Source organism: Delphinapterus leucas, chromosome 10 (genome assembly GCF_059928025.1).
Source record: "Delphinapterus leucas isolate spDelLeu-1000000601 "Yukka" chromosome 10, BTC_Dleu_Yukka2, whole genome shotgun sequence".
NCBI classification, from domain to species: Eukaryota; Metazoa; Chordata; class Mammalia; order Artiodactyla; family Monodontidae; genus Delphinapterus; species Delphinapterus leucas.
This window is the reverse complement of record NC_143138.1, coordinates 2,200,223-2,222,018: the sequence shown is the minus strand read 5'-3', so window position 1 is coordinate 2,222,018 and position 21,796 is coordinate 2,200,223. Positions and strand designations below refer to the sequence as shown.

At 54.8% G+C, this 21,796-nt stretch overlaps 2 protein-coding genes across 18 annotated transcripts in view; one reads left to right on the top strand and one right to left on the bottom strand.

Moving 5' to 3' along the window:
* SLC22A23 (solute carrier family 22 member 23) overlaps window positions 1-18,850 on the top strand; it is a 143,976-nt gene extending 125,126 nt beyond the window's left edge. For 2 of the 14 annotated variants that reach the window (XM_089918228.1, XM_089918223.1), the window contains 7 exons: window positions 580-812; window positions 2,350-2,382; window positions 2,506-2,529; window positions 3,479-3,602; window positions 14,935-14,974; window positions 15,069-15,148; window positions 15,369-18,850. In XM_089918228.1, coding sequence (XP_089774354.1) covers window positions 580-812; window positions 2,350-2,382; window positions 2,506-2,529; window positions 3,479-3,602; window positions 14,935-14,974; window positions 15,069-15,148; window positions 15,369-15,726 — 892 coding nt within the window. In that variant the 3' untranslated portion in view covers window positions 15,727-18,850. Of the gene's footprint in view, window positions 1-579; window positions 813-2,349; window positions 2,383-2,505; window positions 2,530-3,478; window positions 3,603-4,336; window positions 6,592-7,034; window positions 14,975-15,068; window positions 15,149-15,368 lie in introns of those variants that run through there. The other 12 variants (XM_089918233.1, XM_089918226.1, XR_016394502.1 and 9 more) reach the window with 11 other exon arrangements.
* A 1,383-nt stretch (window positions 18,851-20,233) lies between these two features.
* Window positions 20,234-21,796, bottom strand: part of PSMG4 (proteasome assembly chaperone 4) — a 73,201-nt gene continuing 71,638 nt past the window's right edge. For all 4 annotated transcript variants that reach the window (XM_089918235.1, XM_089918234.1, XM_022586558.3 and 1 more), the window contains one exon: window positions 20,234-20,428. In XM_089918235.1, coding sequence (XP_089774361.1) covers window positions 20,307-20,428 — 122 coding nt within the window. In that variant the 3' untranslated portion in view covers window positions 20,234-20,306. The remainder of the gene's footprint in view (window positions 20,429-21,796) is intronic.

The following is a 21,796-nucleotide window of genomic DNA, read 5'->3' as shown; positions in this document are numbered from 1 at the left end:
TGGGGCAGGAGGGGGCTGAACCCAGGGCAGGGGGGGGCGGGGGACGGTAAATTAAGCATTGAACGGCCTCCAAGACCAGATGTCCTCACTGGCCTGACCCTTCCTGCTCCTCCAGGACACATGAGCCGCAAGTAGCAGCGAGGGGTGGCAGGGGAGCCAGTTCTCGGGGCGGGTCCCCGAGTTTCCAGAACCCCGGGAGAGGCAGAGGTGTAGACAGGCGGTGTGTCCTAGAGGCTGTGCTCACCCGCTGTGCTGCCTGCCTGTCGGCCCGCCTGGAAAGTGGCTCTGATGGGCCCCCTCGGTGCCCACGATGCGGGCTCAAACGCAGGGACCCTGGGGGCGCCTGCCTCACACCTGGATTTCATGAGAGACAGCGTTTGAGCCGAGGGTCTCCCTGCTTTTATGCCTGCACCCTCCGTAAGGCCACGGCAGGGCGGTGACCACGCACATCCCCTCCCTGACGTCCTCTCTGACGTGCGTTCCCCGCCACCTTCCGAGTGGCTGCTCTGCCCCTGGACGCGACGCAGGGTGTCCCGCACCCGCTGGGAGGTGGTGGCCTCAGGCACTGTGTCCCCGCAGGCTGACCGGCTTCGGGATCCACCACTGCTTCGCACGCAGCATGGTGGGCCACGAGGTGAAGGTGCCACTGCTCGAGAACTTCTACGCCGACTACTACACGGCGGCCGGCATCGCCCTGGCGTCCTGCCTGGCCGTGTGCCCGGTGGTGCGGCTCCTGGGGCGCCGGGGAGGCCTGCTGCTCTTCGTGATCCTCACGGCCCTGGCCTCGCTCCTGCAGCTCGGGCTGCTCAACCGTGAGTGGGCCCAGGCCCCGGGCGGGCGGTGGGCAGGGCCTGGCGTGCACTCCAGAGCCCTGGGTGGGTGGGCAGCCCGAGGCGTCCTCCAGAATCCACAGCTGCAGGGGGCTGCTTTGGGAAGGACGAGCTCGCACTAGAACACGTGCGTGGGGTGCCCCCTCCTCCCATGCGACCCCAAGGCTTCCCGCTGCCCCGGGGCTCCCTGGTAGCCGGGCCCTCACAGTGCTGGTGGGCGTGGTGACCCCACTGGGGGCCACGCTCTCCCGCTGTGATCCATCACGTGAGAAGGAGTGAAGGACTTTTTCCTCATGTGAAATCAAGGGCGAGATAGGTCCATCTCGACACCCTTGCACTGGGACACTGCTTTTCGGGACTGTTTCCAAGTCTCTTGGGGCCAGAGAGCCTCTCAGCAAACGCTAAAAGTAATTTAAAGAAAAGCTAGCCGGCCCGTGTCGCCCACGCAACTCCACGAGGCACGCTCAGTGCAGCTCCTGGTGAACAAAGCCCTCGCCCGCCACGGGGACGAGCCGCAGGGTATCCGACAGCCCGGGGATTGAGCCGGGCAGCCGAGCCTTCTTGCCCAGCACCATCCCCCCCAGCGGACTCAGGCGCCGCGGGGACCACGAGGCTCTGATGGCTGCCCTCGCCCCTGAGCTGTCAGAGCTCGGTCAGCACTGCTGGGCAAGTCAGAAGCCTGCAGTAGTGTTTCAGGTCTGCGTGATGTCCGGGTGGGGAGGGAGAATCCAGAACAGAAGGGGGAGAAAGAAAACCGAGGACTTTCTCAGCCTTGTGCAAACTGGATTCTAGAATAGCCAGTGTCAGACTCAGGAGCAGCTTTCTGACTTGGGCACGTTCACGTGCGGTCCGCGTCTTGCCGGGAGACTGGCCTCATTTTCAGCTGTGACGACGTGGGGTCTGTCCCCCGGTGGGGCCGCCCAGGCTGCCCTTCGGGGAGTCTTCTGCAGCTCCCGCCGGTTGGGCGGACATGCAGGGGCACGGCAGCCCCGGGGCTCCCAGCCGCCCTTCTTAGTCCCTGAGCAGGGATGCCCGGGAGACCAGGCACCGTGGGGACCAGGCTGGGAGGGCACAGCGATGCTGTCTGCCGGGTCTGCCCACAGCACTTGGTGCCCCGAGCACAGACCAGCAGTGACTTGAGTAACTTTGGACATGGCGAGATTCCCCGCTTCGGCTTGAGGGCGGGTGCTGCGCGCGGGCCCCTGCTCTCAGGAGCTGGCGTCCTCCCCAGGTCACGAGGCCAGAGGGGCCCAGCCCTCCCTTCCGAACAGAAGGAGCTCCATTTGGTCAAATGCCAGCCCTGATGCCCTGGACACTCCCCAACGTCTGCGCCACGTCCCTCCTGCTCTCTGGTGGCGTCAGCTGGGCTGGCTGCAAGGCCACCCCTGCTGGTCCCGGAGGGGGTGTGCTTAGAAACCAGTCGCGTGGAAGCACGCGGTGGTAACTTCCGTCCGACCTGCTCTCTTTCTCCTCTCCCTGCCCGCCTTCCTCCTCGTGTGCCGCCGTTCCTGCGGTCCAGTGATCGGGAAATACAGCCAGCATCCAGACTCAGGTGAGCCGAACGCATGTGCGGCACCGTGTTGTCTATTTTATTGCACCTGCAGGGCATTTTCACAAAGACTCACAGACCTGTGGTTTCCCTTTCCTCTCTCTCCCCTCCCCCTTTCACCCCAAGAGTTGCAGCTGAAGTTGGCCGTAGGTTGGACACTACACTCATCCACTTGTCCTCTCTGCCCCTCGCGCCTCTAGGAAGTCAGGCCGCCCGCCCCCCACCCGCTTTGTGCCCGGCTTGCACGCTGCCCTCGTCCCTGCCCCTGGCACCAGTGGCCAGCACAGCCCAGCAGCCTCCACTGTGACGCAGGGCCTTGGGGACAGGCCTGGGCTGGGCCGCACGGCCCTGGGGGCCCGGCTGACCACGCTGCCAGGGGAAGCAGCCGTCCCCGCCTGTGAGCGACACAAGCCTGCTACTCTCGGCCTCTGGGATGGCATAGCCTCTGCCCTGCACACAACGCTGCTGTGCGCACGTGCCTGGCCTGACCGAGCCCGTGCCGCCAGGGCTCCCAGTGCGGTCTTGTGGGGAACTGGGCTGCGCCCCAGATGTGGGGCCCCAGCATCTTGCTGTGCCCGCCTAGCGCCGCCTGGGTGTGAGGTCAGACCCGGTGCCACTGGCAAGATGCTCCAGTTGGTCCAGCTCGCTCCCTCCAGGCCCATAAGTTCTCCTCTTGGGGTTGAGTTCTCGTTCCCCTCAGTCAAGCCTGGGCTGCCCTGTCCCTTGTATTGGACTGGTCAGGCCTGAGGCCAGGATGGCCAGGCTCTCTGGAACCAGAGACCTTTCTCTGGAGCTGAGCCGGAAGGCTGGACGGGAGGGCGTTGCCATAGCGTCGGGGAGACCACCAGCCTCCCTCCCTGCTGGCCGCTGTAGGCTACGGCGTCCGGCAGAGTCAGCCTGAGCCCCACATTTTAGACCCGCAGGGACTCCCGGGGGACCCAACAGAGGCTTTTGCCAGAAGGGCTCTGACCTCCCACCCCGGGACATGCTGCATCTCCCGGGTCTGCATCTCACACCGGGCAGAGGGGAGGAGGGAAGACCCTTCTTCGGCCCCAGGCCTCCCTCCGCCCCCCTCACCACCCCCCTGGTTCTCCCCCAGGAATGAGCGACAGCGTCAAAGACAAGTTCTCCATCACCTTCTCCATCGTGGGCATGTTCGCCTCCCATGCAGTGGGGAGCCTCAGCGTGTTCTTCTGTGCAGAGATCACTCCCACAGTAATAAGGTGCGTGGCGGGCCGCCCGTGCAGGGGCGCGTTTCTTCTGAGGACACGGGGGGCGGGGCTTCGCGTCTGGCAGGGCTCCCGGTGAATGAGCCACCAGCTCTGCTCCGGCTTCCGGACGAGCTGCGGCCCATGCTGGGCGTCAGGTCCCGGACCGCTGTTCCGCCCTGACCCCCAGGGAACCCAGAGTGAGGTGAGGGCTGGACTCTGGGTCCCGTCCAGGCAGGTGGAGGGACGGGGAGCGTTGGGGCGCAAGCAGCGCGGCAGGGCCTGGAAAAGGAGTGGAGTGGGGAGGCCACTGAATTCATGCCTGTGCTCTGCTCCAGCCCAAACGCTGTCCACTCTCCTAGGAGGACTCAGGAAACAGTCTGTTTCACATAAAAAGCAGATAGAAAAGGCCTTGGTTTTCTACTGGCCTGAGAGGCCAGTGTCTCCAGCCCAAAGAAGGGCCTCGGAGAGAAAGCCCAACAAGTTACATCACTGAATTGTTTAACAAATATTTGTTAAGAAGCCGCCGTGTGTCCGGCAGAGGCCGAGTGTGCAGCCCGGCCCCCAGGAGTCCGTGATGGGTCTGTTTTCTGAAAGGCAGAGTGACGTGCACTCAGCTGCCTTTGCTTTCCTGGTGAGGGGAGGGGGGTTCTGCTCCGTCCGGCACCGTCCCGGGCAGCAGTACGCAGGCGGGCACACCCTCTGGTGCTGTCGAGGTTACAGCGACATGGAAGGGTTTCCTTTTGTAGGGCATCGCCTCCCTGCCGTCACGCTGTCTTCCTGGTAGCAACTGTTGTGACTTCCGGTCAAGCTCCCGAACTTGGTGTGGGAACGTCATCAGCTTGCCCAGCGCACACGCTCTGCTTGTTAAAGTGTAATTGGGAGTGTGGCAGTTAATCGGCTGTGGGATACCGCCCAGAAGCCAGCATGACGGCACCCTTCCATCCTCCCTTTCCCACGTGGGCAACAAGCAGGGGCCACTCCCATTCAGGCAGGACGCCCGGGACTGACCATCTGGCCCCTGGTGCCGGGCTCTGGGAGGAGGCCCACGTCTGCAGGCGTCACGCTGACGCAGCATCTTCACTGGCCTCGCTCTGATTCGTCCTCCTGGATTCTTACTCACACACGCCAAGCCTGAAGGCTGTCCCATACCCAGGGAATAAAATGGCAGGGAATTGTGCATTTAAGGAAAAGCAAGCAAATGCAAGTAATTCACCCTGGTCCAACCCTCTGCTTAACCTGACACGGGAAGTGAGCCTGGAGCTTATTTCGTGAGGGACGTTGCAAAGCGCCCCAGGCGGAGAGCAGCCCCTCGGTGTCTTTCTTTACCCGGTTAATGTCTTTCCTTTACCAAAGAGCCCAGCAAGGAGGACTCTTTCAGGAGGCCGGAAGTCGAGGTCAGACTTGTTTCTCTCTCTGGGGGTGGCCACCCTCCCCTTCAGCAGTCGGCAGACCTCGTTAATCATTAGATTTTGCTGAAAAGAGCTAAACAAGCTAAACTGAAGGAAATGCAGCATCCTTTTCCTCTCTGAGGCAAACCTGCAAAGATTATTTTGGGGATAGAAAATGTTCTCGGGGTCAGCTTGCCAGGATGACAGACTAGAAAACATGTTCTCTTGGCCCTAGGTGACACGTTTATAGTTGCAGAGGAAGGAGATGAGGTCCGGGGGGGGGTCTCCTGGTGGGGACAGAAGGCTCTCTGGTGTTGCCGGTGAGTCACTCTCCCTGCTGGACACCCCTCGTCCCGGCCCTTCCTTGCGTGCCCACCCAGGGACAGTCCCACGGAGTTGCTGGGAGGAAATGGACTTCCTGCCTCCCCCGACTTCTCACGGGTGAGCCAGGAGGAGCTGGGAGGGCCACTCAGGTCTGTGAGCTTCACGTTGCCTAGTGCAAAACTAGCCTTTTCTACAACACGGTGTTAAAAACACACCCTCTGAACGAGAAGAGTAGCAAAGGTTAGGGTTGGCTAACGAGGAGCGAAGAGCAGGGTAAGAACTCCTTTGCACAGAGCCTGGGGGACGTTGGCTGTCCACGTGTGACAGCTGTCCGCGCGCCCACCCAGACGCTGACGGCGCCCTCCCCGTGGCCGGCAGCTACAGAGGTGTTTCTCAGCATCCTCCCCTTGGGCCTCGGCGGTGTAGGGGCAGCTGGTGGCTTTGGTGTGGCAGGCCCAGTGTCACCTGGAAGCTGCAGGAGGGTCCCTGAGGCCTCGCAGTCTCCGTGTGCCCTCACAAAGCGGGGCGGGGGGTGGGGCAGGCGCTGGTGGCAGGGATGCATCCCTCACCTCCCGACACCTCGTCAGGCTCCCGGAGCACCGGGCCCCGGCTGCGGGGTATTTCTTGCTTTTTTATTGAGATATAGTTGATTTACAATATTATGTTTCAGGTGTACAACATAGTGACTCACAATTTTTGAAGGTTAATATATAGCAATTTAAAGTACTGGCTGTAGTCCCCGTGTTGTACAGTACATCCTTGTAGCTTGTTTCATACCTAATAGTTGGTACCTCTCACCCCCTACCCCCATGTCGCCCCTCCCTGCTTCCCGCTCCCCACTGGTAACCACTAACTAGTTTGTTCTCTGTCTCTGTGAGTCTCTTTCCTTTTCGTTATCTTCCCTAGTTTGTTGTATTTTTTAGATTCCAAACATAAGTGATATCATACAGTATTTGTCTTTCCCTGACTTGTTTCACTCAGCATAATGCCCTCCAAGCCCATCCATGTTGCAAATGGCAAAATTCCATTCTTTTTGATGGCTGAGTAATATCCCACTGCATATGTATACCGCATCTTCTTTGTCAGTAGACCTTTAGGTTGCTTCCGTGTCTTGGCTATTGTAATACTGCTACGAACACAGAGGTGCATGTATCTTTTTGAATTAGTATTTTCAGGTTTTTTTGGATATATACCCAAAAGTGGAATTACTGGATCATATGGTAGTTCTGTTTTTAGTTTTTTGAGAAACCTCCATACTGGTCTGCATAGCGGCTGCACCATTTCACATTCCCACCAGCAGTGCGCATGGGTTCTCTTTTCTCCATATCCTCGTCAACATGTTACCTGTGTTCTTTTTGATGATGGCCATTCTGACAGGTGTGAGGTGATGCCTCATTGTGGTTTTGATTTGCATTTCCTGATGACTAGCGATGTTGAACATCTTTTCATGTGCCTGTTGCCCACCTGCATTTCTTCTTTGGAAAAATGCCTATTCAGTTCTTGTGCCATTGTTTCCATCGGGGTTTTGTTTGTTTTTGATGTTGAGTTGTATGAGCTGTTATATATTTTGGATGTCAACCCCTTATTGATCATATCATTTGCAAATAGGGTCTGCCATGCAGTAGGTTGTCTTTTCATTTTGTCCATGGTTTCCTTTACTGTGCAAAATCTTTAAAAAGTTAAATTAGGTCCCATTTGTTTCTTTTTGCTTTTGTTTCCTTTGCCTGAGCAGAGGAGCCACTTCACTGCCTGACACCTCCTCACCCGCTCCCTGGCTGCCCACCCCCTTCTCCGGCTGAGCTCTTCCCTCCCCTCACGTGCCCACCCCTTCCTCCAAGCGTCTTCCTTCCGGAGACCTTCCTTCTGGCTCCTCCCTGTGCCCACCCCCAATGGACCCCACCTGATGTCACTGCTCCAGACATGCCTCAGGAACGGGCACCAGGAAGAGAGATGGCTTGTGTGTCACGTGACACGTGGGTTCGTTTAGCTTGTTTTAAAATTTGCATCATATATATAAATGTTTATAACACATGCTCAATGAGTGACGGCAGGCCAAGGGGGTGATGGGTAATCCTCACCGTTAAACAGCAGGAGGGGGACAGACAGGACAGGGGACAGCCAAAGCACACAGGTCACATCCCCCCCCACCCCGAGCCCCCGACTCGGGCCTTTAGCGGGCAGGGAACCTGTGTTCCTCCGTGGCCTTGGGCACGTCCTTCAGCTGGGCTCATCTCTGCCCCAAAACAAGACTAGTCATGGCGGCCTTCTCGTGGGGGGACTGGTGGGGGACAGACTGTACACAGAGGGTCTGGCCGCGGTAAGTGACAACTGGTGGTGTTCATTATTCCTACCTGAATGTTCTTGGCAGTGACATTTCTGTAAAGATCGGCGGAAATGTTTCTCCATCCCTGACTTCACAGGAAGGTGGTCAAGATGAGTAATACAGAGAAGGAAGTGGAAAAAAGGAGGTTTGTTTTCTGTGTTCTAGACGCTGGTATTACCATGGTTAAAAGAATGATTTGAAGATTCTTTGTTGTTGTTTTTGGTTTTTTGTTGTTTATTTTTTTTCCTTTTTCTTTTTTTCTGAAGATTCCAGAAGTTTTGTCAAGCTTGCTACTTCTAAGAAGTCTGCCTGTGTACCTATCTTTCTATCCTCAAAGTAACTTAGATATTATTACTAGTAAAATAAAGACAACCAGTAAAAGCCTTTGAGCTCGGAAAGCACGAGAAGGCAACCTTGCTCCAGGTTCTCCTTTATCTGTAAATCGAGGCGGCTGCCACTCTCCTGTTTAAACATGAGCGTGTGCTGCCCTCTCGTGACAACCTGGAGAAAAGCAGAAGACGTACAGAGTCAGCATTTGCGGGGAGAAAGATGGAAGTTAGCACCTTAGAACCAAGCACGTAATGATCCCATTCTCTAAACTGAGATTTCTAAAAGAAACACAGATCCAAAAATGTAATACCAGATTCTGCCACAGTTGTTCCTAACCTTACTAATTTCAAGGTCTCCTTGATAGAAAACTAACAGAAAATTGCTTTTGTGGAAAAAAATACGTAAGGCTGTATTGCATATTCATATGCACGTGATGCATCTGTAGATATGTCGGTACTTTTTAAAAACAAGTCATCGAACCCTACCATAAGTCAAATACGTTCCATCTCATTTGACGTGACTTGCTACACCATGACATAGTTCACCTGGACTCCGAGGGGAAGCCAGCTCCTTGCTCAGGAATTCCTCGTGGGCTGTGCACTCACGTCCCTGTGCACTAACCACGTGAGCACTTTACTGCACTGACATCAGCACCACCCCACTCAAGTCATGGGAAGGTCAGGCAGACGTGGGCAGTTTTGTTTTAATAAATTTATTTATTTTTGGCTGCGTTGGGTCTTTGTTGCTGCGAGCGGGCTTTCTCTAGTTGTGGCGAACGGGGGCTGCTCTTCATTGCAGTGAGTGGGCTTCTCATTGCGGTGGCTTCTCTTGTTGCTGAGCTCGGGCTCTAGGCATGTGGGCTTCAGTAGCTGTGGCATGAGGGCTCAGTAGTTGTGGCGCACGGGCTTAATCCATGGCATGTGGGATCTTCCTGGACCAGGGCTCGAACCTGTGTCCCCTGCATTGGCAGGCGGATTCTTAGCCACCGCACTACCAGGGAAGTCCCACATGGGCAGTTTTAGAGAAAATGACATCTCACTGGTATCAAAGGCCCGTGAAACACGTCCTTTATTTCCGGTGCCCCATATAATCCCTTGCAGCCTCCTGTGGCTTCCTGGAGTGGCCTGTGGCTTCCTGGAGTGGCCAGACTCACAAGGACTGAAGAGCTATTTCAGGTGCTCGTTTATTCACCTTCCAGGTGGAGTCAGTCGCACCGCTCTTTGTAAGGGTCTTCATATTCACTCTGCCCCATTCACTGGGACAGTGGCCCTCTTGCCGAGGAACCAGGGTGATCTGATCTGCAGCATCCCAACATTTATGAAACACAGTGTGTGCCATGGATGTTCCAGAAAAGAATCCTTGACTGTCTTTTCTCCATTGTACATTCTTGGCTCCTTTGTCATAGATTAATTGACCATAAGAGCATGGGTTTATTTCTGGGCTCTCTATTCTGTTTCACTGATCTATGTGTGTTTTTGTGCCAGTACCATACTGTTTTGATTACTGTAGCCTTGTAGTATAGTCTGAAGTCAGGGAGTGCGGTCCTTCCAGCTCTGTTCTTCTTTCTCAAGATTGTTTTGGCTATTTAGGGTCTCCTGCATTTCCATTAAAATTTTTTAATTATTCTAGTTCTGTGAAAAATGTCATGGGTATTTTGGTAGGCATTGCATTCAATCTATAGATTGTCTTGGGTAGTATGGTCGTTTTGACAATATTAATTCTCCCAATCCAAGAACACGATATATCTTTCCATCTCTTTTTGTCGTTTTCAATTTCTTTCATCAGTGACTTACACTTTTCTGAGTAGGTTTATTCCTAGGTATTTTATTCTCTTTGTTGCAATGGTATATGAGATTGTTTCCTTAATTTCTCTTTCTGATAGTTCATTGTTAGTGTATAGAAATGCACCAGATTTCTGTATATTAATTTTATATCTTGCAACTTTACCAAATTCATTGACGAGCTCCGTAGTTTTCTGGTGACATCTTTAGGATTTTCTGTATGTATTTATAGTACCATGCCATCCACAAACAGTGACAGTTTTACTTCTTCCTTTCCAATTTGGATTCTTTTTATTTCTTTTTCTTCTCTGAGTGCTGTGGCTAGGATTTCCAAAACTATATTGAATAAAAGTTGCAAGACTGGGTATCTTTGTCTCGTTCCTGATCTTACAGGAAATGCTTTCAGCTTTCCATTGTTGAGTATGATGCTGGCTGTGGGTTTGTCATATATGGCCTTTACTATGTTGAGGCATGTTCCCTCTATGCCCACTTTCCTGGAGAGTTCTTATCATAAATCGGTGTTGAGTTTCGTCGAAAGCTTTTTCTGCATCTGTGGAGATGATCATATGGTTTTATTCTTCAGTTTGTCAATGTGGTGCATCACACTGCTTGATTTGCGTATATTGAAGAATCCTTGCATCCCTGGGATAAGTCGCACTTGATTGTGGTGTATGATCCTTTTAATGTGTTGTCGGATTTGGTTTGCTAATGTTGTGTTGAGGATTTTTGCATCTATGTTATCAATCAGCAGCCTGTAACTTTGTGATATTTTTGTCTGGTTTTGGTATCAGGGTGATGGTGGCCTCATAGAATGAATTCGGAAGTGTTCCTTCCCCTGCAGTTTTTTTGGAATAGTTTGAGGAGGATAGGGGTTAGCTCTTCTCTAAATGTTTGGTAGAATTCACCTGTGAAGCCATCTAGTCCTGCACTTTTTTGTGTTTTGGGAGTTTTTAAATTACTGATTCAGTTTCATCACTGGTAACTGATCTGTTCATATTTTCTATTTCTTCCTGGTTCAGTCTTGGGAGGTTGTACCTAAGGCTTTGCCCATTTCTTCTGGGTCGACTATTATTATTTGTTCACAGCAGTCTCTTACGGTCCTTTGTATGCCCGTTGAAACTTCTTTTATCATTTATGATTTCATTGATTTGGGCCCTCTCCCCTTTTTTCTTGATGAGTCTGGCTAAAGGTTTATCAATTTTGTTTAGCCTTTCAAAGAACCGGCTTTTAGTTTCGTTGATCTTTCCTATTGTTTTTTTAGTCTCTATTTCATTTATTTTTGCTCTGACTTTTATGATTTCATACCTTCTACTAACTCTGGGTTTTGTTTGTTCTTTCTCTAGTTCCTTTAGGAGTACGGTTAGGTTGTTCATTTGAAATTTTTCTTATTTCCCGAGGTAAGCTTGTATCCCTGTGAACTTCCCTCTTAGAACTGCTTTTGCTGTGTCCCATAGGTTTTGAATTGTTCTGTTTTCTTTTTCATTTGTGTCTAGGTATTTTTTTGTTTCCTCTTTAATTTCTTCAGTGATCCACTGGTTGTTTAGTTGCATATTGTTTAGCCTCCATGTGCTTGTGTTTCCTGCAGTTCTTTTCTTGTAGTTGACTTCTAGTATCATAGTTTTGTGGTCAGAAAAGCTGCCGGATATGAGCTCAGTTTTATTAAATTTCCTGAGGCTTGTTTTATGGCCTAGCATGTGATCTGTCCTGGACAATGTTCCATATGCACCTGGAAGGAATGTGCACTTTGCTGCTTCCAAATGGAATGCTCTCTCTCTATATATATCAATTAAGTGCATCTGGTCTCGGTGTTTTCTTACTGGATGATCTGTCCGTTGATGTGAGTGGGCTGTTAAAGTCCCCTATTATTGTGTTACTGTCAGTTTCTCCCTCTGTGTCTGTTAACATTTGCCTTATATATTTGAGGTGCTCCTGTGTTAGGGTGCATACATATTTACAATGGTTATATCTTCTTTTTGCATTGATCATTTTATCCATAATGTGGTGTTCTTCTTTGTTTCTTGTAACCATCTTTATTTTAAAGTCTATTTTGTCTGATATGAGTATTGCTACTCCAGCTTTCTTTTGATTTCCATTTGCATGGAATATCTTTTTCCATTCGCTCACTTTCAGTCTGTGTCTGTCCCTAGGTCTGAAGTGGGTCTCTTGTAGACAGTATATATATGGGTCTTGTTTTTGTATTCATTCAGCGAGCCTGTGTCTCTTGGTTGGAGCACTAAGTCCATTTACACTCAAGGTAATGATCGATATGTATGTTCCGACTGCCATTCTGTTCATTGTTTTGAATTTGATTTTGGAGGTCTTTATCCCCCTTCTTTTGTTTTCTTCTCTTGTGATTTGATGACTATCTTTAGTTTTACGTTTGGATTCCTTTTTCATGGGTGTATCTATTACAGATTTTTGACTTGTGGTTGCCATGAGGTTTTTATATAGCAGTCTATGTATACATGTGACTGTTTCAAGGTGCTGATCTCTTAATTTTAAAACTCTGCATTTGGGACTTCCCTGGTGGCGCAGTGGTTGGGAATCCGTCTGCCAATGCAGGGGACACGGGTTTGAGCCCTGGTCCAGGAAGATCCCACATGCCGCGGAGCAACTAAGCCCTCGCACCACAACTACTGAGCCCACAAGCCTAGAGCCCGTGCTCCGCACCACAATGAGCCTGTGCACTGCAACGAAGAATAGCCCCCGCTCACTGCAACTAGAGAAAGCCTGTGCAGCAACGAAGACCCAATGCGGCCAAAAGTAAATTTTAAGAAACAAAAACAAAGAAAGCCTGCCTTGTCCTCTCTCCCTTCACGATGACTGTTTTGACATCGTATTTTCCATCTAACTGTTCTGTCCGTCCCTTAACTGCTTATTGTGGATATAGATGATTTTACCATTTCTGTCTTTTAACCCCCCCACTAGCTTTGTTTGTGGATGACTTCCTACCTTTACTATATGTTTGCCCTTACCACTTAGTTTTTTCATTTCATAGTTTTCTTGTTTCTAGTCATAGCTATTTATTTTTCTTTTAGAGAAGTCCCTTTAACGTTTGCTGTAGAGCTGGTTTGGTGGTGCTGAACTCTTAGGTTTTGCTTGTCTGTAAAGCTTTGATCTCTATCAAATCGGAACGAGAGCCTTGCTGAGTAGAGTATTCTTGGTTGTAGGTTTTGTCCCTTGATCATTTAAAGTAGATCGTGCCATTCCCTCCTGGCCTGCAGTTTCCACTAAAAAACAGCTGATAGCCTTACGGGAGTTCCCTTGTATGTTATTTGTTGCTTTTCTCTTGCTGCTTTTAATATTCTATTTTTATTTTTTGGTATTTCAATTGCAGTGAGTCTTGGAGTGGTCCTCTTTGGGTTGATCCTGTTTGGGACCTCTGTGCTTCCTGGACCTTGATGTCTGTTTCCATTCCCAGGTTAAATAAGTCCTCAGTGGTTATGTCTTCAAATATGTTCTGTGCCCCTTGCTCTCTCTCCTCCTTCTGGGACCTCTATAATGCAAGCATTAAGTGTGCTTGGTGTTGTCCCAGAGTCTCTTACTCTGGCCTCACTTCTTTTCATTCTTTCTTCTGTTCAGCAGTAGCAGTGACTCCCACTGCTCTGTCTTCAGCTCACTGATCCATTCCTCTGTATCACTTACCTGCTGCTGACTCCTTCATTTCAGTTACTGTAGTCTTCATCTCTGTATGGTTGTTCTTTATATTTTCTGACTCTTTGTTAAAAGCTTTTAACTCCTTGCTCTGTGCATCCGTTCTTCTCCCGCGTTCTTTCATTATTCTGGACTCTTTCTTGGGTAGACTGGAGCCTATCTCCACTTCACTTAGTTGTTCTCCCGGGGGTTTATTTTGTTCCTTCGTCTGCAGCATGTTCCTGAGCCACCTCGTCTTGTCTGAGTTGCTGTTTGTATATTATGTATGTGGTAGGTTATGTTTCTCGACCTCAGAAGTGGCTCCCTCTGTAGGAGACATTATACGAGACATTATACATCCCAGCAGCACACCCCCCTCATCACCGGAGCTGTATGCTCTAGGGGTGCCCCCTGTGAGGGCTGCGTGGTTCCTTCTGTTTTGGAGGGCTGGCTATGTGGGTGGTCTGGTGGGCTTAGTTGGCACCCGGTCTGGTTGACTGCCAAGCTCTGCCTTGTGTGGAGGCCACTGGTTGGTGGGGCCTGGTCAGGAGGCGGCTGACTGCAGAATCCCCAGGGACCCTGGGGCTAGTGCCAGGTCACTGATGGGTGACATCAGGGTCCAGGCGACTCTGGAGCTGTTGACCCCCTACTGGTGGGTGAAGCCAGGTCCTGGGGTGAGTGCCAGAGAGCTGGCGTAAGATCGCTGGTGGCTGGGGCCAGTTCCTAGCACAGTTGGGTATGGGGTCCGAGGTGTCCAGAAGCTTGCACTGGCCAGCTGGGAGCAGCCGAGGTCTGCAGGCTGCAGGATCGTGGTTTTCTTGCTTCTGGTTTCTGCCCCGTGGTGGGCGAGACTGGTCTAGAGGCTCGTGCAGGCTTCCTAGCAGCAGAGGCCGGCACCTGTCAGCTGGTGGGTGGAGTGGAATCTTGGCCCTCTGGTGGGCAGGGCCACGTCCAGAGGTGGCCGGCTGTGCACTCAGGAAGTCTCTAAGCAGCCTGTCCGCCGAGGGGTGGGGCTGTGTTCCCACCCTGCTGGTTGTCCCAGCACTGGCACCTACAAGCGGTTGGGTGGGACTGGGTCTCGGAGCTCATGAGCCAAGACGGTGGTCGCCGGCACCAGCGTCCCCATGGTAGAAAGCTCCCAAATATGTCTGCCACCAGCATCTATGTCCCCAGGGTGAGCTGCAGTTGCCCCCTTGCCCATCCGATAGACTCTCCCAAGTCCAGCCCTTGGTCCCAGTGCACGTGGGATTTTGTGTACTCCCTGTAACACTGGAGTCTTTGTTTCCCCCAGTCCTCTGGGACCCCTGAAAACCCCCCATCCTCGGCCTTCAAAGCCACACATCCTGGGGGGCCGTTTTCCTGGTATAGGACCCACGGGCTACGGAGCCCAACGTGCGGCTCAGAACTGTCTCCTGTGGGAGAACCTCCGCGACGTGCCTGCTCTCCAGTGTGTGGGTCGCCCACCCGGTGGGGGTCACGAGCCTAGATCATCTCACACGTCTGCTCCTCCCACCTGTCTCATTGTGGCTCCTCCCGTGTCTTTAGCTGTAGATCTTTTCTGGCAGGCTCTGCTCCTTTTTGTCGATGGCTGCTCCACGTGCAACTGTGAGTCCAGCGTGCCCACGGGAAGAGGCGACCTGGGGGGGGGGGTCTTTCCGCTCCACCTCAACGTGTCCTTAATGCCTTCTTTAACCCCCAGCCACCCTCCCCGCTTCTAAATGAAGAGCGAGCCTCGGAAAAACAGCGTAAATTGAGAAACAAAATGTTACGTTATTCACGGCAAGTGAGGCCGGTTGTCCCCTTACAGTGGTATTTTATTACAGTCACCTTTCACAGTGAACGAAGTAAGAAGTTTTGGGCTGGTGAGGAAAATGTTCACTGAATAGCAGGGGCAGCAGATGCAGGAGGTGAAGGGGGTTGGGGGGAGCTGGCCGTGCGCTGGTGCCGGGGCCCCGTGCCTGTGGGCCCGACCCGCTGCCTACCTGTGCGTTCCCTGCAGGTGCGGCGGCCTGGGGCTGGTGCTGGCCAGCGCGGGCTTCGGCATGCTGACGGCGCCCATCATCGAGCTGCACAACCAGAAGGGCTACTTCCTGCACCACGTCATCTTCGCCTGCTGCACGCTCCTCTGTATCATCTGCCTGCTGCTGCTGCCTGAGAGCCGGGACCAGAGCCTGCCCGAGAGCATCCCCGACGGCGAGCACTACACGCGCCAGCCCCTGCTGCCGCCCAGGCGCGGGGAGCAGCCCCTGCTGCTGACCAACGCCGAGCTCAAGGACTACTCGGGGCTGCACGACGTGGCCGCCGCGGGCGACGGGCTGCCGGACCGTGCCACGGCCAACGGCGGGCGGCCCATGTAGCAGGGCCCTGGGGGCGGACCGGGCTGACCGTGGCCACGGGCGGGCCCACTCTGCTGAAGCCGCGTGGGGACCCCCGAGGAGCCCATGTGAGGAAGAGGACTTTGCAAACGACCCTTCAAAGACTTTCCTTTCTGCCATGAAACGTTTGTATTTATTTTGGTCATTTTTAAAAGGAGCACTTTATTCCCTTCCCTTCACGGATCTCGAAATGGAGCCACCTCCTCAGGAAGAGGGACGCGGTGGCCAAGGACACACTGTAAGGACCGCAGCCCGGGCTCCCCGGGAGGTCGGCTGCGCCCTCCGAGCCAGCTGTCCCCGAGGCCGTGCGCAGAGACCAACCAGCCACTGTCTGGAGCACTCCCACAGCTGTGCTTTATTCAGACTGAAATGTAAATGGTTAGGGTTTTGCTAGAGTCTGTGTAAGGTTTTCTCTGTAAGGTAAGAGCTTCTGCTCCACGTGCTGGGGGAAAGCAGCTCACAGTATCATTAAAACCAGCTTAGTCTTTCCCGCGAGATCATCCTTTTATACTTGATGCTGGAAGCTCTTTGGGGGAAAAGCTTAACCATTCACCAGATCCTGATTAGTGGCGGTATCGCCACGGTCTTCCAAGGCAGGTCTGCTCAGCTCAGCTCCCGAGCAGCAGACGCATCGAGTCAGAGACAAGTTACTGTTATCACCCCTCCTCCCAGTTCAGCTCCAGCAGGAAAGTCCCCTCTTGCAGTCAGCTTTTCTGCCAGCACGACATGAACACACGGCTACTTCCTGAACTAAAACCAACAGGAAAATAACTAAATAGGCAACTAAGACAGCCCCCAGGAGGGAGCGGTGCTCTTGCAAACACGGCCCGTCAGCCACATCCCGGGCACAGAAATCACCAGCTTGGAGGCCTTGGCTCCGCTGGCCGCCGGCGGAGACCCCAGAGCCCTCTGCTTCCGTCGGCACGGAGCTGGGCCTGGAGCAGGCCCCTCACTGGGGAGCTCCACTGACGGCAGCCTCCGAGAACATCAAGACCAACTGAGAGAAGCAATAACTCACCAAAGCTCGAGCCCCACCCGACTCCAAGGGTTTTCGCTGTGTTCCTCACTTCGTCCCCCTGCCTTTCCAGGTCAGGCTCTGCACCTGTCTGGAGCCGTTTCAGAGGAAACGCAGGAGAATGCTGAGAAACAGCCCTTGCTGGCCAGGCAGGCACTGCCTTGGGGCAGTCCCGGGACAGCCTGGGCTCTTCCTGGAAGGGTCCACCTCCCCACGGTGCCTCTGCCGTGGGCTCTTCTTCCAGGGAAGGCGTGGCCCTGGGTCTGTAGGAAGCAGCGAGGGGACTCCCAGCCCACGGCTGCCCAGACTCCGAGGCCCAGGAGAGAGGTGGAGTGCGTCCCCACCCGCCTCCTGTCCCCTCCAGTCTGTCTTGCCATCCCCCCACGGTGCCCCTACAAGCTGGCGGCCATGGGGAGGAGCCGCTGGCTCGGTGAGAACGCCGTGAAGAGGTGAGCAGACTCGCAGGCCTGTGTGGTGCCAGCAGCTACACCGCCTGGTCCCAGGGCCACCAGCCCAGCCCCTCATGGCCCTGCCTTGTGTCTTGAGTCACGTCTGTTCTGTGTTTCAGCGTCCGTCCGCATTCACCTTAATCTACAAGGCCTTTCTTCACACCTGTGCAGCTTGAGTGCCAAACCTGGGAAGCACCTTAGTCTCTCTCAGCATGCCGGCCGCAGGGTCCCCAGTCCAGGGCGGGATGTGCAGCGCAGGGCTGGCAGGGTCCCTGGGCCACACCTGCCAGGTGTGTCTGCACCCATTACCCCAGCTCCAGGACACCTTGCAGCCAGGCCGCTCCCTGGACCCCAGGCTGTGTGTGCCCTCCTGCTGGCCGTGTAGACCTTTAGGGATCATGCTCAAGCCGCAGGGGGCAGCCGGCACCTCCAGGAAGGCGGGCACAGCACTCCCAGACCCCTGTTCCAAAGTCCGAGGTCCATCTTAAGTGACAACAGTAGACCCTGGTCCCACGGAGCCCAGCACTGTGACCGCAGTGGTCAGGATTAGCTCGTAGACTAGAAGAGAAGCTGGCTGCGAGGGCGGGGCTCCCGGGACCAAAGCCCAGCAGGTGTGAGGGAGGGGGAGGTTCCTGGCTCCTCCGTGCCCCCTCCTGCGGCCCTGGGTCAGGCTGGTCCCCTGAGGGACAGCTGTGAGTGTGGCCAAAGCAGAAAAGCTTCCTGTGGGCCGAGCCCCGTGAGACCCCCACACCACGCGGGCGAGGCAGCCCCAAGCCCAGCCGGGGCTGGTCCTGCCTTGCTCCGTGAGACCCCCATGCTCACGCGTGGACCCCACAGCCCAGGTCCCTCCGTGCTTAGTGGAGAGACACTTCTCAGGCGCCTGCCGCTGCACGTTCGCCGCCCGGCTCACCCAGCCCGCTGCCCGGGAAGGTCCAGCTCCTCCTCTGGCATCACGCCACACCCTCAGTCCCAGCCCCCCGGGAGCCGGGACCCCCTTCCAACGAGTCAGGCACAAACGTGATCCTCCTGCCTTCTGTTCCTGTCTGGAAACCAGTAACAACTCACCCGATACCCTGCCTGTTAGCACCCAAAACACACAGTAAAAGTTTTCTGAAAGACTATATGACCACTTGCAACTAGGGGCATGGGGGCTGGCAAGCTGGTCCGGCCACAGAACAGCAAGAGAAAGAAACCGCCCAGAGGAAGTACTGCCCGCAAATACCACTTCCTGGCGCCACACGAGGGCGGCTGAGGCGCCGCGAAAGGACAAGCCCCTGGGCCACAGGGTGGTGGCGACGCGGTGCAGCCTCCGTGCCGCTGGGGGTGCCCTGGTGGCCCAGCAGCCCCGGGCTGGAGGTTTCTGTGTGAGAACCATGTGGCCTGCGTACGGATGGGACGCCTGGAGGTGCCTGCTCCCAGCACAAACCTGCACCCAGTCCTGGCCTGTCCTTCCACGTTCCTGTCTGCATGACATCACAGCTGTTGTACCCTGGGGGGAGATTTGTATGTAAATGTACAGAAATAAAAATGTTGCCCCATTAACAAACTTCCTCTGCAATGTCTTCCCTACCTCATCTGATGGTATCCAGTGAAGGGCATTTCATGACCACTAGCTACGAGTAATAAACTCTGTTGATTCAGGTCTCGCTGTGTCCCTACTTTAGCGCCTGTGTAAGCCCAGCCTCGGCTCTGCCCCCGGGGGACCGCGGGGGGCTTCTCTGCCTGCAGATTCCCCATCGTAAAGGCGGGCAGAGGCAGAGGAAACATCAAACTGCCGTTCGTAGACCCCGAGAAATGGGGGGCAACAGCAGATTTCAGAGTTATTTTCTCTTGTGTGTGGATGTCCTGCTAATCTAATCCGTGGCCTGAAGGTTCCTAGAGAAGAAACGATTCTCACACTGTGATTCGGTCAGGAGAGACTGAGAACCCAGAGCTCTCTTTAATGTAGTATTTTTTAACAAGAAAGCAATATTTCTTTAATAAAGTATTTATACCAAACTCTCCTCTCCATAGCCCTGATTTGCGTTACCTGCTCTTCCTAGAAAGGTGCCCGCTGCGCTTCCAAACCACAACCGGCCGGGGCCTTGCAGGTTAGCGTCCTGAGCCCCAGACCTGGTCCCCGGAAGGGCCTTTCCATCCCGGCCAAAGTGTCACCGCTCTGGCTGCCCGCACTGGCTCGACACAGGGCTTGCCACCCATCGCGTGAACCGTGTCACAGGGCCCGAAACCACCCGCCTCTCCTGACAAAAGGGGTCCACGTGGACCCCAAAGATCAGAGAGTCCTTCGCCTGTAGTTCTCGGCCTTGGCTGTGCTGAGAAGCACGTGGGGGGCTTTCCAACCCCACAAAACCTGGGCCTCCGGCCTCCTGAGTCTGGGGAAGGGAACCTGTAAAAGCTCTGCCAGCAATTCGACCAGTTAAGAGCCACTGACCTGAGCAACACTGGCTTCTGGAAAGGAGTGCACGTACCAGAAAGGCTGGACTCCACCTGAAGCGGCAGGAAAAGGCCAAGGATTAAGACGACGTAGCAGGGGCCTGCGACTTGGAGGAAAGAGGGGACGGAAGGACAGACAGGGCAGCAGGAAGCCCAGGGAGGGGCTGACACACTCGGATCCATTCAACAAAAAGGGTAAAACCATGACCCAGGTCCTAGGGGCCACGGCACCGGGGTTTGCAAAGCATTTCCAGCAATAACCCAGCCAGGTGAGACCATCCCACTTCACAGGTGAGGAAACAGCACCCAGAGAAGTGAGACTCGGGGAGTGGCAGGACGTGGGGACACACGACAGAAGGACCTCACAGGCCTCGGGCCTCAGGCCCCGGTCGTGACAAGATGGGCCTGATGGGGTCGTGACTGATTTCCCCTCCATCCCACAACGGCCCCGAACCCCTCCCCCCAGGACCGCAAGGAACCTTCCCTGCCCTTCTCCTGCCTCCTCCTGCAGGTGCAGCCCTGGGGCCCAACTCCAGTGACGGCGGGAAGACCAACCCTTTAAAAACAAATGTCACGCATGACCCTGCTGACGGCTGGTGAGACCCCACGCGTTTATTCAGACGTCCGTCCGGGCGCACGCATCTGCGTCCTTGCTGCCGCCTCGGCTAGAACTTCTCGGGAAAGGCCTCCATTTCCTCCTTGATTCTGTTTTCTACCAGCAACGTGAAGCTGCTGTCGGTGTTTGGAAGGTTATAGCTGACAAACACCTGTTTGCTGGTCTTCCTGGCTGAAACGAGAGAAAGCACACGGACACGTGCAACCCACTGCGGGGAAAGGCCTGGAAGGGGAAGGCGGGCCTCCATGGAGAGAAACGAAGCAGGGAAAGGCCTGGAAGGGGAAGGCGGGCCTCCAGGGAGAGAAACGAAGTGGGGAAAGGCCTGGAAGGGGAAGGCGGGCTTCCAGGGAGAGAAGCAGGGAAAGGCCTGGAAGGGGAAGGCGGGCCTCCAGGGAGAGAAGCGGGGAAAGGCCTGGAAGGGGAAGGCGGGCCTCCAGGGAGAGAAGCGGGGAAAGGCCTGGAAGGGGAAGGCGGGCCTCCAGGGAGACAAGCGGGGAAAGGCCTGGAAGGGGAAGGCGGGCCTCCAGGGAGAGAAGCGGGGAAAGGCCTGGAAGGGGAAGGCGGGCCTCCAGGGAGAGAAGCGGGGAAAGGCCTGGAAGGGGAAGGCGGGCCTCCAGGGAGAGAAACGAGCTGACACCTGTGGTGTCAACGGGCAATTGCTGCAGACCAGACTACAGGCACCGAACAGCAGTTCTGAAAGCCCCGTCCCCGTGGCCACAGTGCCGGGACCTCGTGGGAGATGCAGACCCTCGGCCCGCCCAGACCCACCGAGTCTGCTCTCAGACTCTACCGTCTGAGTCCCACCGCTCTGCACACAGGGCTGGCTGGTTGTGCCGCTTTTTAGAAAGCACAGATCACGTGCAAGTATTTAAAACACTAAGGTCCTGGGACTTCCCTGGCGGTCCAGTGGTTAGGACTCCACGCCTCCACCGCCGAGGGCCTGGGTTCAATCCCCAGTCGGGGAACTAAGATCCCGCGAGCAGCGGGGCACGGCCCCAAAAAATCTATCTATACTTCAGAACCGCCCCCTCCAGCAACTCCCCTGCCCACAGAGGGGAGCCGGCGTTCCTACACACGCACACGTGCAGGCGCGTGCGCACACACGCACGATTACTCAACGCGATGTGAGAGACGTGTTTTAGCTCCTTTCTGCGGCACCATTCATGGCTGACGTGAGCTGCTCCAACTGCCAAAAGCACGCGCAGTTACACACCCATAACCTGAAGACAGGACAGGTCCCGAGGACGAGCCAGGCGGTACCGGTCCCCTCTTCCCCTTCCGGTGAAATAGCTCCTCCCTGGGCCCCATCCCACAGGGGGCGGGTGCAAGCCCCTCCTCCCCCCACCGAAGTCAGGGGCTATGTCAGTCCCATCGGCAAAGGCAAAGAGGTGGGGACGGGGGAGAGCTGGGGCAGTCGAGCCACAGCTGCTCAGCCTGCCTGCATTCGGTGGCAGGAAAGTCCCCGGCCCCCGGGGCCACTGATTCCAGTCCCTCCGCGAGCCAAGAACCATCCCGCCTGCACGGTCCACCCGGCAGCCC